This window comes from Phaethon lepturus, unplaced genomic scaffold (genome assembly GCF_000687285.1).
Source record: "Phaethon lepturus isolate BGI_N335 unplaced genomic scaffold, ASM68728v1 scaffold15079, whole genome shotgun sequence".
NCBI lineage: Eukaryota > Metazoa > Chordata > Aves > Phaethontiformes > Phaethontidae > Phaethon > Phaethon lepturus.
In genome coordinates, this window is record NW_010564305.1 from 68,637 (window position 1) to 86,136 (window position 17,500).

At 37.3% G+C, this 17,500-nt stretch overlaps 1 protein-coding gene across 2 annotated transcripts in view; it reads right to left on the reverse strand.

The window, feature by feature from the left end:
* FOXP2 (forkhead box P2) overlaps positions 1-13,219 on the reverse strand; it is a 61,826-nt gene extending 48,607 nt beyond the window's left edge. For both annotated transcript variants that reach the window (XM_010294844.1, XM_010294842.1), the window contains exons 1-6: positions 13,079-13,219; positions 11,761-11,900; positions 10,074-10,168; positions 9,249-9,252; positions 3,588-3,791; positions 1,864-1,968 (exon numbers count right to left, since the gene is read on the reverse strand). In XM_010294844.1, the coding sequence (XP_010293146.1) occupies positions 1,864-1,968; positions 3,588-3,791; positions 9,249-9,252; positions 10,074-10,168; positions 11,761-11,900; positions 13,079-13,198 (668 nt within the window). In that variant the 5' untranslated portion in view covers positions 13,199-13,219. The remainder of the gene's footprint in view (positions 1-1,863; positions 1,969-3,587; positions 3,792-9,248; positions 9,253-10,073; positions 10,169-11,760; positions 11,901-13,078) is intronic.
* Between the last annotated feature and the right edge of the window lie 4,281 nt (positions 13,220-17,500).

Below are 17,500 nucleotides of genomic sequence, written 5' to 3' on the forward strand. Positions count from 1 at the left end.
TGCATTAGTGTGAACATGAAAAGGTACTAAAGAATCTAACGCAAGGTTATGTATTGATTTCCATCTTAACGCTTGTGTAAAATGAAGGAATATTTCTATTTCATAAACAACCTTGCCTATTCAGCACCATGACTTCTTATTTGTTTTAAGGGCATAGAAGACAGAATTGAATGAAAAGAAGAAATAATCAAATATTCTCGAACATTTTTTGCTGATGCATAGGACAAAAGCCATGACACTGCTGTAAACCCTGACCGACTCGTCACCAGAATTATCAAGATGTTATATGTCGCTTTCGCATTTTCCAGGGTTATTTGGTTCACGAAAGGAAGAGCATCTGTAAACCTAGCACTACACCGCCTTAATCAAAATGGTTTTAGTGATCGTGGATTATAACAAGAGACCTGACATAATGGATGTGCAAAGTCTGCCCGCAGAATTAGCATCACTATAGCCTAGAAGGATGGACGTATTTAGAAAATGTGTTTTTTCTTGAAAGGGAGAATGCCTGGGTTAAATGAATTTATATTCTTAGTATTAATAATACTTTGAACACTACGTTGAATTTGCGAGATTTCATTTTCCTTTTAATACAAACTTATGTAAATCAGGTTCTTCTAAATCCTATATAGTTTTCTCCAATAAGAAGCCCTTATTTGGACATTCCACTTAATGCACTTATAAACAAAAATTTCTCATGGGTGATACCTATACCTAAGATTTTCAAATCACTATAGTTACTTCATTTAAAACTGAAAGACAGCAGGAAAGATGGAGAAAGTATTGCAAATACTTTATGAAAAGTATTGCTATAATTCTAATATAAAAGTTAGTGCGATACTGAGTACTTATGGTCTGCTGTTAAGGTGCTTCTCTTATATACCCTGTAGTCTACCATTTGTAAACACATCTTTTTGATGTTTCTGCCAACATCCTGGCAACAAAGCAGTGCAATTTCAAATGAGCTAATTAACTTAATTGTTGATGAAGCATGAAACAGTTCATTCACCCTGTTAGCTGCACCATGACAACATAAGAGTCTCAGCCCCTGAAGTTACTCATCTATATAAGCCTATCTGTAGCTTTCCATTAAGATCTATTGCATGCCAAAATGAGTATGGCTCTTCTGACAAAGACCAGTCCATAATGTACATAGGTAGAAAATCAGTGCTCTTGTTGAAAATTCAAATGAACACAGAAATATTAGTAACTACTTCAGGGGGAAAAAAAAAAGGGAAATAAATGCAGAAACCCATTGCAGTTTGAAGCTGCAGATGAAAAGCAAAAGCTGTGTCACTTATTTTCTAAATGCCCTGATTTAGACAATAGCTGGCAAAACCAAATACTAGAAGTGAAAACTTTTGACATCACTGTTCAGTCCTGAAAGGTGCAAACCCAGCTGTTCACAGTGCTTTTTTTGTGTATATCTTGTGCACGTACAAGAGTAAAAGCAAAAATAAATTAGCAAGTGAGAGTTAAATGGTCACACTTTGTCCTTTGTGCTTTTTTATTTATACTATACACATTAATTCCCACTATACACAAACTGTTAGAAATTAGAACGTGCTTTTTCATACCCCTACTATCCAATACAGAATCTAAAGCATCTCTTCAAATTTTCTGAGGCTCCATTTCAGTAAAGGATAATAAGAGGATTAAACACTGTGCTACTGAAAGGCCTGCAAAAGTGTTCGACATGAAAGAAAGGATAACAGTTTGACCCTCTGCAGATAGCCTCGATTATCCAGTTACTTGGAATACACAAAAAAATCTCTGACATGATTTACAGAAAAACTTTGTTTGCCCTCTTTCTCCTTCCCTTGCCTTAAACAACCCTGTACCAATGAATAAAAATCCACCTACTTTAAAAATTGTCCAAAATCTTCACAAACGCTTTCACAGCCAGGCCATTTGCAAACTCCATGACCATAGAGAGTATGGGAGGCCCCAGTCTCCTCATGTGACGAGCTGTAGCAAAAGAATAAGGCATCAGATTCATCTCAAAAGCCATAATCGTTGGAGGCTGCTAGCGCCTGTCAGGTTACGATCAGTGACAAACAGGTCAAAACAGGTCAATTTAGCTCAGAGCAGTCAGAAAAATTTAATCGTTCTATTGAATAGTTCAACTGCCAAGGCTAGATGATGTTCCAATTAGAGAAGAAATAGAGCCAAAGATGACTGTTAATAAAGGATGAAAAAATAAGATGACTGTATAATACCATATGCTAATTCTGCCATATGACCTTGGTGTAACATTTACCTATAAATAAAAAATATACTCAGAAGTGATCAATTCTGAGAAGAAATATTGAAGACAGACAGTCAGAATTTATTAATATTGTGAATGTTACTACAAAACGTTTGGGTTTTCTGCTTAAATGTGTATAAAAATAAAGTTGCTTCCATTAACAAATATTTTTGTTCACAAGCATTGCTTCCATTAGCTACTTGGCTTCATAAAAAACCCAGCTCTATTCCATGTCATTTTTTGGAACCTCTGCAATAGCATCATCCACGTGCCGTTATCAAAGAAACGGAGGGAACTGCCCCATTAAGGTAGGCATCAGCTACACATCTTGAAGGAAAGAACCACTCTCTCAGATATAATCACAAAACTAGTGCTAACTAAAAGTACTACTATAAAGGTATTCAGAGAAGTACCAGTTTTTAAATAATACAAAAAATGCTCTCACGGTCACATGAGGACCAGAGATGCTTAATGTATAGTCTCCTCTTATAAGTATTAAAATAATTAAATAGAATGTTTATTTGAAAATACAATTATTAACAATTTAGGTTATGTAGGTACAAATTAAATTTCATCTTATATTGAGATCATGTACATCTGACTATATGAATATATTTCCTAATAACTGCTACCTTGTATGCATTGAATCCATTACGTGAAAATAAGGAACAGTGAAGAATATCTGTCAATGTGTCTGAAAAATTATTTTAACTTTATCCGTATGGTTGAATTCCACTGTATTACACTAATGCCACTGAAAATTTGTATGCAATGTGTCAACTGAGTTACTGTTGTGCATATAAGAAGGAAGATTCAGTGGTTTTCTTCACAAGAGACAAACAATGTAAGAACTGCTTTATTGCACTAATTTTTACATGGAATCCTTGCACTGAATTACAGCCTTGACAACTAGATATATGTACATATTCTATGAAACCACCAGTGTGATTCAGCAGTAAGGGCCTGACTGCCGTATGTGTTAACTCAAATGTGAATGAAACTATGTGCCTACAGAAGTGCCCACAAATCTCCATTTACATCTCTAAGCCAGCCCACTCTGGTGGGCTGAAAATTAGGGTTTTCTAATTTTTACCAAAACTACCGTAAGTTCCTGTGTTATAAAACCACAGTCAGGTAATCATTGTTGCAAATGCAAATTAGACATCATTATTGAAAAATGATGCCCTATTGAGAAACAATTCTGAAAAATCAGGTCTCCACGATCTCTTAAGTAACCTGTATTAAGTGTTATTTTGTGATTGGCAATAACGTGACTTATGATTCTAAACAACAGCTTTACGTCAAAGGAAAAGCACAGTTGAAATCTTGTCAGAATTACCTGTCTCGCCTTGCATTTAGAACTGAAGACTGTCCATTCACTATGGAATGATGAGTTATTGGTGGTGATGCTTTGGAAGTGGTGGAGGAGGTAGTAGAGGAGGAATTGTTAGTAGTGAGGTCTAGCCCTCCATGTTTAATGCCATTGTCTTCCATACTGTGAACTCCAGTCACTTCTTTCCATAACTGCTGAATCTCAGCAGGACTTAAGCCAGCTATAAAATGAAAGAAAGCCCCACTAATATAACAAAATAAAGAGTTTCATATAATGAGCTCAGTGTTATTAATGGATTAATGCCAACAATAAAGCTGATGCTGTTTTTCCAGCACAATCAATGTGCAGTAAAACATAAATTCATTTTTATTCTGTCAGAATCCAGGTAACCTGACTGTCTTCTCTTGTGTTATAAACAGTCAATTAGAAATCACTGATTTTAATAATATTATACTCCTCCTGAAAAAATTGCTCAAGGACCAAAGAGTGAAAGCTACAAAGAATTTGCAACTACTTCTTGAAAAGAAAAAAACCATCCAAACCTAAATATACTTCCAGAAAAGAATTTTGTTGTCTGCATAATCAGTTTCTTGACATGTAAACTTAACTCAATGCATCCACAGTTAACTTAGCTTTTATAATTCCTCTTAATCAAACATAAAGGAAAATAGAAAAACATATTACACTAAGGATACAAACATCGATACTCTCTTTAAACACTTAAAAAGAGCTGGGAGTGGGGGAAGAAGACTGGAGGGAGAAAAATCAGAAGACAAAAATTAAATCAATGAGATCATAACAGGTTTAACATTTGAGCAGAATTCATCTGATTTTAATTAATGACACCCACATATTCATTAGTCCTGTTTAGTATCTACAAAAATTCTTCCGTGTCTTAAGAGGCAAAATCAAAGTGACTATTTGGAAGAACAAAACCACTTAAGCTTAAGCTTTTTGGTACCATTCAGTGGCATCAGACAACTAGAAAGCCAACAAAACCGGCCCATTTACAACTCCCTCTACACAGATGAAATTACATGTAGTGTAGACCATCAAATTCCTCCACTATTTTTTTGTCCAGCCCTACTGTGGAAAACAAATAGGAGGGTTTGGCTAGGAGAAAGGAGACTCTGTCTCACCAGTCTCCTGGGGTGATGGGCAGCCGTACAAAATTTGAAGAGCTTCTCAAACTTCTCTGCTATATGCAGAGTACTATTCTGGAGTCTAGCCACCAGATCTTTGCAGATAGAGCTGAGATTTGCTCTCTACTCCACTTGTAGCCTGGAAACTTGTAGTTTCCAGGATTCATCCTCAGCCACAGATAGCGATGTCTCATAGAACGTATTCATACATCTGTGTTAGGGTTGTCTGGCTCGAGCACTTTGCACGAAGTCATGGAAACTTCCATTACAATATGCTTCTGCCTGGAGCTGTGAGCATTCTCTTATCTTGCCACCGAATACGCAGCCAAGGTAGGGAATTCAGATTTTGAAAGATGAAGAGTTCATCATAAATATATACACCTTTGGTCTCTTTAAGTTTGACACCTCACTTTCAAAGAACATTAAATTAAATGTAGAAAAGAATGAGAAGCCCAGAGAGCTCCTTGTGAAAGACCTGGTTTCACTGCCAGGTTTTTCAGCCTGACATGGTTTGGGCCAGAGGTATCTTAAAATCTAATTCTATCTTCTGTATTTCATTTCAACAAGTGAAATTGAGTAAGACATGCTCACAGTATCTAGATCTGCTGGAATGAAAAACATTCAAAATGCTGATGTTGTCCGAATCAAACTTTTGCTCTTTCTATTTTATGAAAGAGCTCAAATTACTGTCCTTCAGAAAAGTATTAAAATGTATCTATTCATTCAAACTTTTCATTGGGGATAGTTTTGTTTGGTAAACAAGATACATTAAAAAGATGGAAAGATTGTTTTTCACTGTTTGGCAAACCTGTTTATTAGATAATGTTTTACTTTGAAGTAAAACTCAGTAGAAACTCAGGCTACTAAAATGGATTCAACAAAAAATTATGAAAAAGCACAGTAAGTTCCTTAAAACGTTTCAATAGCTGTCTCACCACGAAGTATAGAAAGCTATTGAAAAATAGACTAGTAGTGATTTACATAAATAATAATTTCTGGAGGTAGTATGGAAACAAATTGGTTGGAAGGTATTCAATTTTTTTACACTTATGGAATGAGCTCATTTTTAGACTACTATTTTGTGTCCTGCTTCTCTACCTTAGATACTAACACCCATTGGCAAACTCAGCTAATGACGAAGTGAAAAAGAGTTGATTGGAATGTAAGCCTTAAAACTGGAGTTTGTATCATATTTTTACAGTGAAAAGCTAGGTTTTAAGGAAGCAAGCAAAGAAGCCAGGCTCAGATTTACTGCATTAGAGATATGAGTAGCAGGAGTGATGGTAATACTAGTTGTAATTGTTTAATGAAGGTAAGTAATTACTGCTGTGTTCATGAAGTATGTTCCAGCAACACTGCAAATAACCCATTTTAGTGTGGTAAATGAAAGTTACCTGCAAATGTAATCACAAATCAAAACGAAAAGTAATATATTCACTTAGGTGGCATCATATACACAGTACATTATTTACTTCGAAGTCTTCCCTTCCTCCTGCTGTTGAACAAAATAAACTAACTTTATGCTGAAAAAAGTAAAATTCAGGAATAAACCCATCTGTTTGAACAATCAGAGGGCAAACATATCACTGTGTCTTGCAGCGAGAAAATTTTCATCAGACATCATCAAACTTTGTGCCCTGGGAAAGCTGAGTAAAAGCTGCCCAGAAGGTGGGTGAACGAAGGAGGGCTGGGAGCGGCTGGAGCAACGGCCCTTCCCATGGGCAGGCGTCTCCTGCCCCTCGCGGCAACTGCTGGGCAGCCCCTTCCTCTGCGTGAAGCTATGGGAGCTGTGTCTCCAAGCTGCCTAGCTCACCTAGATTTTTTCAAAATCAGAAAGAAATTTCTCTCTGGGCTCAGGCTGGTTAATTTTATCACCTCTTCAGAGCACTCTGAAAGGCTGCCTTTTAGGATAAAAGGATTAAGGGCAGGCACTTAAAAAGTATAAAGTTAATAAGCAGATTTGTAATTAATTGTAAATTATGGCAATTTTGTAGTTTCTGTGTCTAAAAAAGTCCAACTCCCATTTTACAGGAGACCTGTAAAATGGCTGACAGATATTTTAGTCTGGATGTAAAAATAGAGTAAGTTTTAAAGTTTCATAGGTTGTGATAACCCTCAGAATACCCTCTCTACACTACATTAAAGGAGAAAGGATCAGGAAGGGGATCCAGAGTGGGATAAAAATTAGGTACTATAATCAAAAGGGAGAATACTGATCTGCTATGCAGTCTAGAACACCAAGAATTCCAGGATTTTGAGGTTCATTTTGTAACTCTTTTCACCGTTATCTACTCTATTTTTATGTTTGAATAAATACCTAATTAAACTACCACTTATAAAACCCACCCATGCATCTGTTTTCATTTTCCTACATGGCCTGATCAAAACTTAGGGTTTTGGGTTTGGGGTTTGTGGGGTTTTTTTGGGGTTTTTTTTTGTTTGTTTGTTTGGTTTTTTTTTTGTCATTTACAGTCCTTTGCATTTAGCTAGCATCAATGCAGCATTAAATGGAAGTAACTCACAGCAAGCCAATGGCTTTGGATATGGTATAGTGAAGATCTTCTCACAAAATGAATGTTAAAACACCCCTTTTATCTTAATGTGCTAAACCTCAGCCCAGGTTTAAACACCATCAAGAAAACATGGTAAACATTCCTGTCCTTTAAAGCCAGAAACTATACTTGGAGCAAACAGTGTTTACACATGCAAAACTCACAGCTGTATGTGGAAGTTACGACTTTTCATACTTACAAATGCAAAACCCATGCTCTCTCTGTCACTGATAATTTGTCATTTACAGGACTCTTTATCACCAGTAACTTATAAATATGAATCCCCCTGTGTTTCTCTCATTGTCCTAACCATCCATGTAACTAAGCATTCTAAATGGATGCATATAAAAACATTTGTGTTACATGTGTGTAAATCCTCCTGTATAACCATATTATACATCTTGCAGAACAGTGGAAGGAGAAAAACTTCCCTTGACTACATCCATTGTGTATTACCTTAAATAAATTCTGAAGGTTTAATTTAATATTGCCACATCTATCACAAAGTTTACCAGATTTTATGAGAAAAACTTCTTACTTTTATGCAAACCCCAATGCAGGGACATCTATGTTAAATCTAGTAAGTACTACCTGGATCTGTAAATATTGGATATATTTGGATGTGTAAATTTAAGATTTATGAGTAAGTCTCTCAGCCTATTAATCTCATTACATTGTTATGAACTGGAGCGGGTGCTGTACCTTCCTATGAAAAACACGATGTGCTGTAAGAGAAGCCCGCAGAAAGAACTCTGAGCCAGTCAAAACTGTGCTTTTGGTTTTCCATTTGTTTCAGCATCTTGCTGGAAAGACTTTCCTTCTTACCCTCATCACTCTTAACTTCACCTCATCTGGCACAGAGTGAGTAGCCTTTCTGGAGATGCAGAGAGGTTTTCCAGGGGAAGCTGTCCTGTGTTTTTTTTAGTTTGCACACCCATATCGGGGCTATGAAAAATCACGGTCCTATAAATTAACTTGTGTATCTAAAGAGACCCTACATACACAGTAGATACTAGAACCAGGAGAGAAAAATGGTGGAATTAAATACTTGACTGGAATTCATTATAATTAAAAAATACCAAGGCAGAAGCAAACAAGAGATTAATTTACTTTAAAAAGAACAATCCAGATATATTTTAACTGTAAAATTTTGTATTTGTTTATTTCTTTAGTATCAGTCTTTTTTGTCATGACTTCAGTTATGCTTAATTCTTTGAGTAAAAGAAAGTTCTTAAAAAGAACTGTTTACTAGTTCTCCTAAAAATTTACTTTAAAAGGTATTATTTTTTCTGCGGTTTTCTACTAGAAGTGGATGAATGAGTGTTGCATTAAACTAATGAATATCAATGCAATTGGGTAGGAGTGCTGAGGGAAATCTATGGGGATTGCTTAATGTGAGAGAAAACCTGAGGAATTCCTTTTGCAACAGATGGCACAAGAGGAGGTTGCAGAAGGTAAAGCTGTTCGGGGGGAGGTTGTGTTTCAATTGCTTTTTTCCATTCTGGTCCAACGTGACGTTGTACAGAAGGAAACCAGCATTAGTGTCTCACATGTCCAAATTCATGAACCAGCTTGCCTCCCCTCTGCTATTCTCAAATAATAATATTTAGTGTGATAGCTTACTTACAGATAGTTACAACTTACTGTTGTTTTTGTAATTTTTATGACTTTAGATATGCTCGTGTCATAGTTTTTCCACACAACTTACACAATTATTTGTCATGTCCTTTTTTTTTCTCTATACTGTGTACTCTGCTTTTGCTCATGCAATTTTTGAAGCTTCAATTTTGTAATAGTTATCTGGTGGAGGAACCAGATACATGCGTAAAGACCAATTAAAAGTAATGTTACCTGTCATGAACACAGTCTAAACAATGCTTACTGCAGGACTGGAGCGTCAGAGATCAGAGTATTGTGTAACTTTTATGACAGACATTTAGCTCACCTCTCTATGGTAACACAAACTGAAACACATAACTCGTAGGTTATAGACAGAGTCCTTAAGATGGGAAGTCTTTGGCCTTATCTTAAAATGTAAGCAGCATTTATCTCCAAGTTAATTTACTTTTCAAAAGTGCGTGCCCTATTTTCTTTCAACCATGACTGTACTTGTGTCAAGTAGTAGAGTTTGAACTCATTTTCAGCATTGAGAAATCTTGATCAAAGTGAGAAAGGAATTTTTTTTTTTAAAGTCTATATGTTTATTTGTGGGTCATAAGTCATTCCTATTGGAATCACCACCTTCAAAACTTGTCGTATTTAACATGTTTAATACAAAGGAATAGCAAAGAAAACGGATACTAAGGTTTGTCCCTAAATTCACATGTCATAAATAGAAGATTCAAAGGGCTTTTCAGTGCCAAACACTTTCTTCTCTTAGAAGGGGGGAAAAAAAAAAAAATTAGTTTTGGAATGGCTTTAGTATCACTGTCTCATATATTTTTTTCTGTTCGTTTATACTAAGTGAAATTATAACTTTTCCACTAAACCAGTTTTCAGTAATTCCTCAGAGAAAAGCAAAGGTGCTTGAATTGTGTTCCTATTAGAAATTGTTTTCAGCATATAAGGCTAATAATATACATCTTATACCTAAGAAAAAACACTCAAAAGCTGTTTTCTTCCATAAAAGTATGCTGTAAAATTTATCAGCCTCAAGAAAATTTGGTAATATGAGTAATAAAGTTCTAATAATGCAGTATGTTTAAGCATCATAACGGGAAAATGCTGAAGTTCGGATGCAAATGGAACAGTTAAAAAAGTTGTGAATTAGAAATTACTCCAATCATATATTACTCGACTACCTTGTGGCAGAGACTGGACAGGAAGAGCAGACTGGCCAGGTGGGATGGAAATGAGTCCCTGACGCTGAAGGTTCCGCAGATGCTGCTGCTGGCTGAGGTTGTTGCACTGAGCTGCTGCTGGAAGACAAGCTGCTGGGCTGCCAACTGCTGCTGCTGCTGCTGCTGTTACAGAGAGAAGGGGGGGGAGAAAGGCAAATGCAGCAGAGAGTAAAGCGTGCAGTGAAGGCTAGAAAACCAAAAATGTAAAATCAACTTCTTTCCCTTTAATCTCAGTTATTAAATAATAATGCTATTTGTAGAATACTCAGGCAGTGAAAGCATTTGAAATTTTCTATTATATTCATTCAAGCTATTAGGTGTTAGGGAAAATGGCAAATACACTTAATGACACACTAAAGAAGAGGGTCAAGAGAAAGTATATAACAGTTGTTTCAAACAAAAAAAAAAAAGTCCAGCTCATGGCAGATGATAACAAATTTATCTATGCTAAAAGTGTAACTCTTCACAGCAGCCTGCGATTTGAAGGCGCTCTTGTTTTTCCAATTGACTAAGTTTGGTCCGCAGTGGCCCATGAACATGGTCTCCAGTGATCTATTAGTAAACTGGGATGTAGCCTTCGTTTCACTGGCCTGTTAGCTCTCTCCCTTTTCTTGTTGGAATATATTAAAAGCAGCATTGCATTTGAGGCAAAGAAGTGCCCGATTATGGAGCAAAAGTGTTAAGTTCCAATTTTGTCAGGCATTTCAAGACAAACCGGAGCCTGCAAAGACTCAGGAGGGTACGAGAAGGCAGTCACACTTCAGGGAAAGACAAGCTGCTGTGGAAGACCTTTCCTTTCTAGTTTGGGGAAAAGAGAAACTTCTGATGCGCTCACTGGAAAACAGACTGCATAATGGAGCAAGTCATGTGGATTGCCCAGAGCCTCCGGAGAAATACGGGAGCAATTTCTATTCCGTAGTTGATGGCTGTCTGAAATTCTATTCACAAATCCAAACAGAAACAAAGCCTCAGGAGGTCACAACTGCTTCCTCAACGTTTGCATAATGGGCAGCTTGAAGACAATGTCTAGGATACCTGCTGATCAATTTAACTACTTCGACGCGTTTTGTTTGTATTATGTTTATATTTGATGCAGTTTGCTGACAAGTGCAAGCTAGGCCTGAGAAACCCGCTTGTCAGGTTGATTTATGAGCACATCAAACTGTAACTTTCTACTCGCCACTCCAAACCTACAGTAGCAGTTCATTAATCAGGGGCCTGTGACTTTGAAATCTGTGCTCAATCGCTCTTTTTCAGCCACGGACTAAATTTGCATGCTCTCTGAGCTGTGCCACTGAGAAAAGGCAGGCTCCCTCCCCAACGCAGATTGCCCGTGAATACATGATAGCCAGTACAGCGTCCACCACACGGCTTGCTCTTTGCACACTCGGATTCGTTAGCGAACGCTAGACGACGGCAGCACCAGACTGCTCAAATCCTGTGTCTCGGAAAGGGGAGCCGGAGAATTATACTGGCCCTGCTATTAAGCCCGGTAAAAACATAAGAACAAATCTTTGATAGCTGCATCCTTGCTACAGGAAAAAATCTAAACTAGGCTTGTCTTTTCCAAGCTCCTGGCAGCTCAGACTAGTACGCATCAGCAAGGCTCTTAGCTCCTACCTCTTTTGCTTGCTTTCCTGGATGCTGTTGCTGCTGCTGCTGCTGCTGCTGCTGCTGCTGTTGTTGCTGCTGCTGTTGTTGCTGTTGCTGCTGCTGTTGCTGCTGCTGCAAAAGCTGAAGATGTAACTGCTCTTGCTGTTTCTTGTAAAACTCTTGTAGTTGTTGCTGAATAAACCATTTTGACTTTAATAAATAAAGGCAAAAGTTTCAAGTATTATAAATCTCCTAAACTCTTCTAGATTGGCATATGGTAGCGTAGCCATTAAGAATCACCTCATAACAAAAATGTGATTTGAAGAGGCAGATCTACATACATTTTTTTCCAAGGCGGTTCTGAAATTTTCCAATGCAGATTCCAAAATATCCTAAACAGAAGGGTATAGAAAATCTGTATTCTAAAGGGAATGCAAGAGCCAAATTAACTCCTCAAATAACTATACCCAAGTTCCTCACATGTCCTATATAACAAATCAGAAGCTGTACTCATCCACTTGCAAGAAACCTACAAGTCACTAAGGCCAAACTAAACTGTCTGTTTCTTAGGGGGAAAAAGTAATTAATCTGTCAATCTGTTTAGCGGGATGCTGGATTCGCAGCTGAAGGTGAATTGCCTGTAATGATCATGGTCCTGGATATTAAAGTGTTTAAACATACAGTGATTGAGCTATGACTACGACAAACAGACACATCATTTTCTGTATGACAATTAAGCACCCAACCAAAAATCCACTCTGCCTTACACTCGAGGTACTGATCACTGACACTTTCTTTATTATATGAATAAGTTTCATGGATTCTTCACTTAGCTGCCAGATTTTGTCCTAAGGCAACAGCAATCTCCTTCTTCTTTTTAGCCTTATCTGGGACGATTTTTTTGGATGTAAAAACAAACAAAATAAAAAAAAACTTTTTCCCATGATGAAACAAGTTGTTAAGTTCAAATTTCATAACCGCATACCATTTATGTGACTAAAGGGAGCACTACAGTGTTATGAATTTTAAAGCAGCAATTATCTACAACTCTATTTGCACCTCCTTTGGCAAGTCTACAATTAAAATGTGCCTAAGCACTTGAAAATTTAAATATCAATTTGTTCGGTATTTGTAATGCATCTGCCACTGCTGCTGCTGCTGTTTGTAATATAATATTTAATGTTTCAAAATCGCAATTTCACACTTCTGCAATTAAAACAAGAAATTTAAAGACTGCAAAGTTTCACATTTATTTTCATTCTTTTTGGTGTAATGAGTGATGCAGTATTACAAAATAAGACCCATAAAATCTGTCTGACACTTGCGCGAATGCCCTGTGCTAACGGTCCAAAGCAGGTAACCCACATTACCTGCTGCAACATAACTGCTTGCTGCTGCTGGAGAAGTGCTTGAAGCTGCTGCGGAGACAACACTTGCTGCTGGAGAATCTGCTGCATTTGCTGAGGGGTGATCACCTGGGGAGTCATCATGGCCACTGACACAGGCACCTGCACAGGGAAAGAAAGATATCATCGTCAAACACATTTTAGTTCGTCGGCACCACAGCTGTACGTCTTTTTTATTTTGTAGCAAAGATGGACCATAATTTTTTACATAATATTTATCACTGCAAAGTTCCAGTTTCAGTCAGATTCCGTTATTTTAAGACCACAGTACTGTGGCACTCTATTTCCAGAGGCATCAGATTCGATCAGACTCAAGCTTTACGTTTCGCATCTCTTATGTATTCCTGTAAGAAATTTAAGCATTGGCTAGTACAAATGTGTATTTAAAAATAAATGATCACATGGCAGGGCTCTCAACACTTCATAATCAATCATCTTATCAAGTGTCATAATGTTACGAATAGAAAAATCTATTGAGACTATTTCAAAAGATATGATTAAAGCAGACAGTAAAATAAGTATCTTAAAACAGTAAGCGTTTTACACAATAAAGACACTTAGCCTGGAAAAATATTTGTGCAATACATCAGTTCAGTACAAGAAAACCTTTCTTGCTCAGGTAGTCTGAGGGGGTCTGATTTATACAGGAAAAAAAAATGCCACAGACATACGGGAGTACTGAGCAAGGGCTGCCACCTTAGTCAGCCGGTCTCTGCAGAGAGAAACATGTTCTCAGTCACTCCTAACTGAAAACTGAACGTTGAGAAACCTTGTCATAAGATTATTGTTCAACTACTAAAATTTAAGAATGCATTTTTGTGTAGGTGCTCTTCTGGACACAGCTTTATTGTCCACTGATCATACACTGAGCTGAAGTGTGTACACACGCATAAACACCCACCTACACAGAAGCTCTCGGGAATACATGTGCGAGTGGGGAAGACACGGCAAGTATGTGTGGTTGTATATGTGAGAGAGAAAAGTCCCGTGAAGAGCCCGAGGTATGTGCCGAGCCGCCGCAGCAGACACGCCGTGTGAAACCCCTGCTTGAGCTAACCAGGGCACGGTCAAACAGCTCTCAGCAGGCCAAGTTTTCCACCCATGAAAAAGCATCCACTCGCTTGTCTAGCAAAATTCAAATGTTTTTTCTGTCTATAATAGCAAGCTGGCATGTAAATACGGCTTTGTCAGATGTTTGAAGGACAGTCCAGTCTTCTGTAAATCAGCAAAAATAATATTATTATTATTAATAAAATAAATCATGAACAAATCTTAAGACGAAAAGCTTTTCTAATATTTCTGTTACTTGAGTCTATCCTGAAAGCCTTTGCATAGTAAATGTAACAGACGAAAAAAAGAAATACGTCTGCTGAAGTTTACTTTTAGAAGAAACTACTTCATCTAATATTACACAGAATACCACTTTTCACACGATTCATCAAAGCATAAATTACAGTCTTAAAATACTGACTAATTAAGAGTCTGAAGGTAAAAGTACCAGCCATTCCTAAAAAGTCTGATAACCTTTTGCAAAAAACAAATGAATTTTAAGAAAAAAAATTCCAAAGGTCTTACTCTAAAATAGAAGTGGAAAAGACAAACCAGACTTCCACTCAGAATCAGACACTTGTGGGGAGGAATTTAACCTCAGCTATCACTGGGCTCCTTCTACAGTCAACAGAATAAGGAAATCCTGAGGGAAGTTTATCTGATCTAGTTTAGGCATCTATTTTAGTGTGAGATTAATCCCTCTCTGAATGTGCCTGACTCCTCCGAGTGTCGACTCACTTTGAGTAGGCACCTAACTTTCAGATGGTTAATGTTGGTTGTTACACTTTGTGACACCAAGAAGTTTTTTAGTATCGGAAACACCACATCTCTATGTAATAATGTTTTATTCTAAGCCCACCTGGTCCTAAGGGCAGGACAAACAAATTTTTACAACTTTGGGATGCATGAGCAAAGAGCAGGATTCACTGACTGGAGTCAGCATTCAACTCCCTCTGAAGTCAGTAAGAATTTCCTGTTTAGCAAGATCTGAAGTTGCTTTGTAATAATTTTGCCTCGGTGACGCTATTCAGCTACCACATTACACAAAAACAAGAAGGCAGAGAGAAAGATGGACACTTTCCCAATTAAACCATTACCTTCATTCTTTAAACCCTGCAAGTTCTCCTAACACTTATATGCTTACTCCTGCAACATATAGCAAATGGTGAAAGTGTTGCACACTTGCTACTCCACTTCTCTTACCTTTACATCCCCTCTATGTTCCCTGGTTTATGTATTTTCAAACACGCAAGTAAAAATTCTGATCTAAACAGAGTAAAAATCAACTTAACTCTCTAAGTGGCACTGATTTATTCATGCTCCGTGCTGAAGACTCTAGCCAGCAGAATGCGCAGTAAGACTCGTGCTGCCACAAGAGTCCTCTATTCCTCACTCTGAAATACAGATTCTCCTCAACCAGGTACATTTCTGCCAGGTTTTGTAGTATCTGCTCTGAATCTCCCTGACTGTGTACCTGCTCTTATATTTGGAGACACACCTGCTTTGTGGTACACTCTACAAGCTTTTCTCTCCACGTTTGTTTTTCCCGTAGTTTCCAACAGTCAGTTTCAACTGCATGATCTGAAGTAGAGAACCTAATTCACTTGTTTTTCAGGATGATGGACGAAAGCATAAAAAAACCTGGCAGTCAAGATCATTAGTAAAAATACGTATTTATGTAGATAATACTGCCTTTAGCAGGATTTTATGTGAGGATCCATATGTGTGTATCATACCTGATATATATCTTCTTTCCCATAGATAAAGAACTAAGCATTTTGAAAACTGCTTGAACTTTAAACTGGCAAAAGGTACTAAGCAAAGAGATTTCTCTAATTGTAATTAGGTAATATAAATTGGTACATTTCACAGCCTTCAGTGATACACCAGGCTGCACTTTATATAGTGTTACTGTGCTATCTGGGTCCGAAGACTATCAGAAACCTGCTATTTTAAGGCCAGTTATGTGCATTGGGTATATATCTTCGGTTTAGTGTCTGCGTTTTCCAAGATTTCTGATCTGACTTTACAAAAATGTAGCAAAGAGGCAAACTCTGACTCTTTTTCATAGAAATCTCTCACTATACCTGAAGTCAGTTCAGATAGAGGACAGTAGAGGGACCCAGTGAAAAGATATTATCCAGTGAATGATGTGGTTCGTTTGAGCAGTCCACAAACTCCCAACAAATTCTTGGTCAGACATCTCATGAAAAACTGAAGAGACGAAGTGAAATGTGATTTATGACTGCAACCCATTTGTTACAAGGCGTCTTCAAAGAAACTGAACTCCCAGCCTGGTCATGAAGATGACTGGATACAGCAACCCTACAAAACACGATGGGCCAGACAGCCTCTGAAGAACTTGTACATTTGTTGGCTCCATAATGGACCCTGATGGAGGCTTTGTGTTTTCTTGAAGAGTTTCTGATGTTTCTGATGCAGGCTGTCCCCCAGGTCTTTGTATTAGCTTACAAGTCCCGCTAAATAAAACCATAGATATGTAAACAAACAAATTTTTAACACATCTAAAAAGCATTTCAGGCAAAAACAACTGCAAACTGCTTTATTAACTACATGTGAATGTACTACTAAAAGAAGAGCTGTGACACAGAATGAAAATGTTGACAGTGGAAATTCAACAGATGAATATGGCTGCAGAAATGAAGACAGAACTTCTTTGAAGACTAACAAATCTGTTTATTCCCCAGATCAATTTAATAGAGAAATGGTGGAGGCTGAGCTTGTGTATTTAATACCACTCTTCTGTCAGACATGAAAAATTCAGCTTTACCTGTAAAGAAGCTTGCCAGGTAAACACTCATCTATTGTTCCTATGAATTAACCGACAACAGGAATCATACAAATTTGTGGTTTTTTTAATGTTACCTACAAAAATCATATTCCTAATGGCACAAGTGGAAGGCAGCATAAGTAGCCTGCACCGTCAGTAAGCTTGTGCATTTTTAGAAGCCTTGAAAAACTTCACACGTATTTTCAAGAAAAGTTGACCAATCTGATTTTGATTAAAAACGAATGCAACCAAAGGAGACACACTATTTTTATTCCAGGTTCCTTTTATTTTGAAAGTCGGGTATTGATAACGAAAATTAAACGCAAAACTTGACCTTAGTTTTCGGTGCTTTTGATGAGAATCACAAAACCACATATATTATTCAGAGTCAGTTCAATGTATATAGGAATTATTTCTTTGTTACAGATAGTGGAAACAAGTCACAGCCTTTAACTAATTAACCTAAAGTCACATGATATTTTAAGTGGGAGATCTGAGAACAGAACTGTTCAGTAAGACAAGTCTCTCTGGTTTATTGAAAGAAG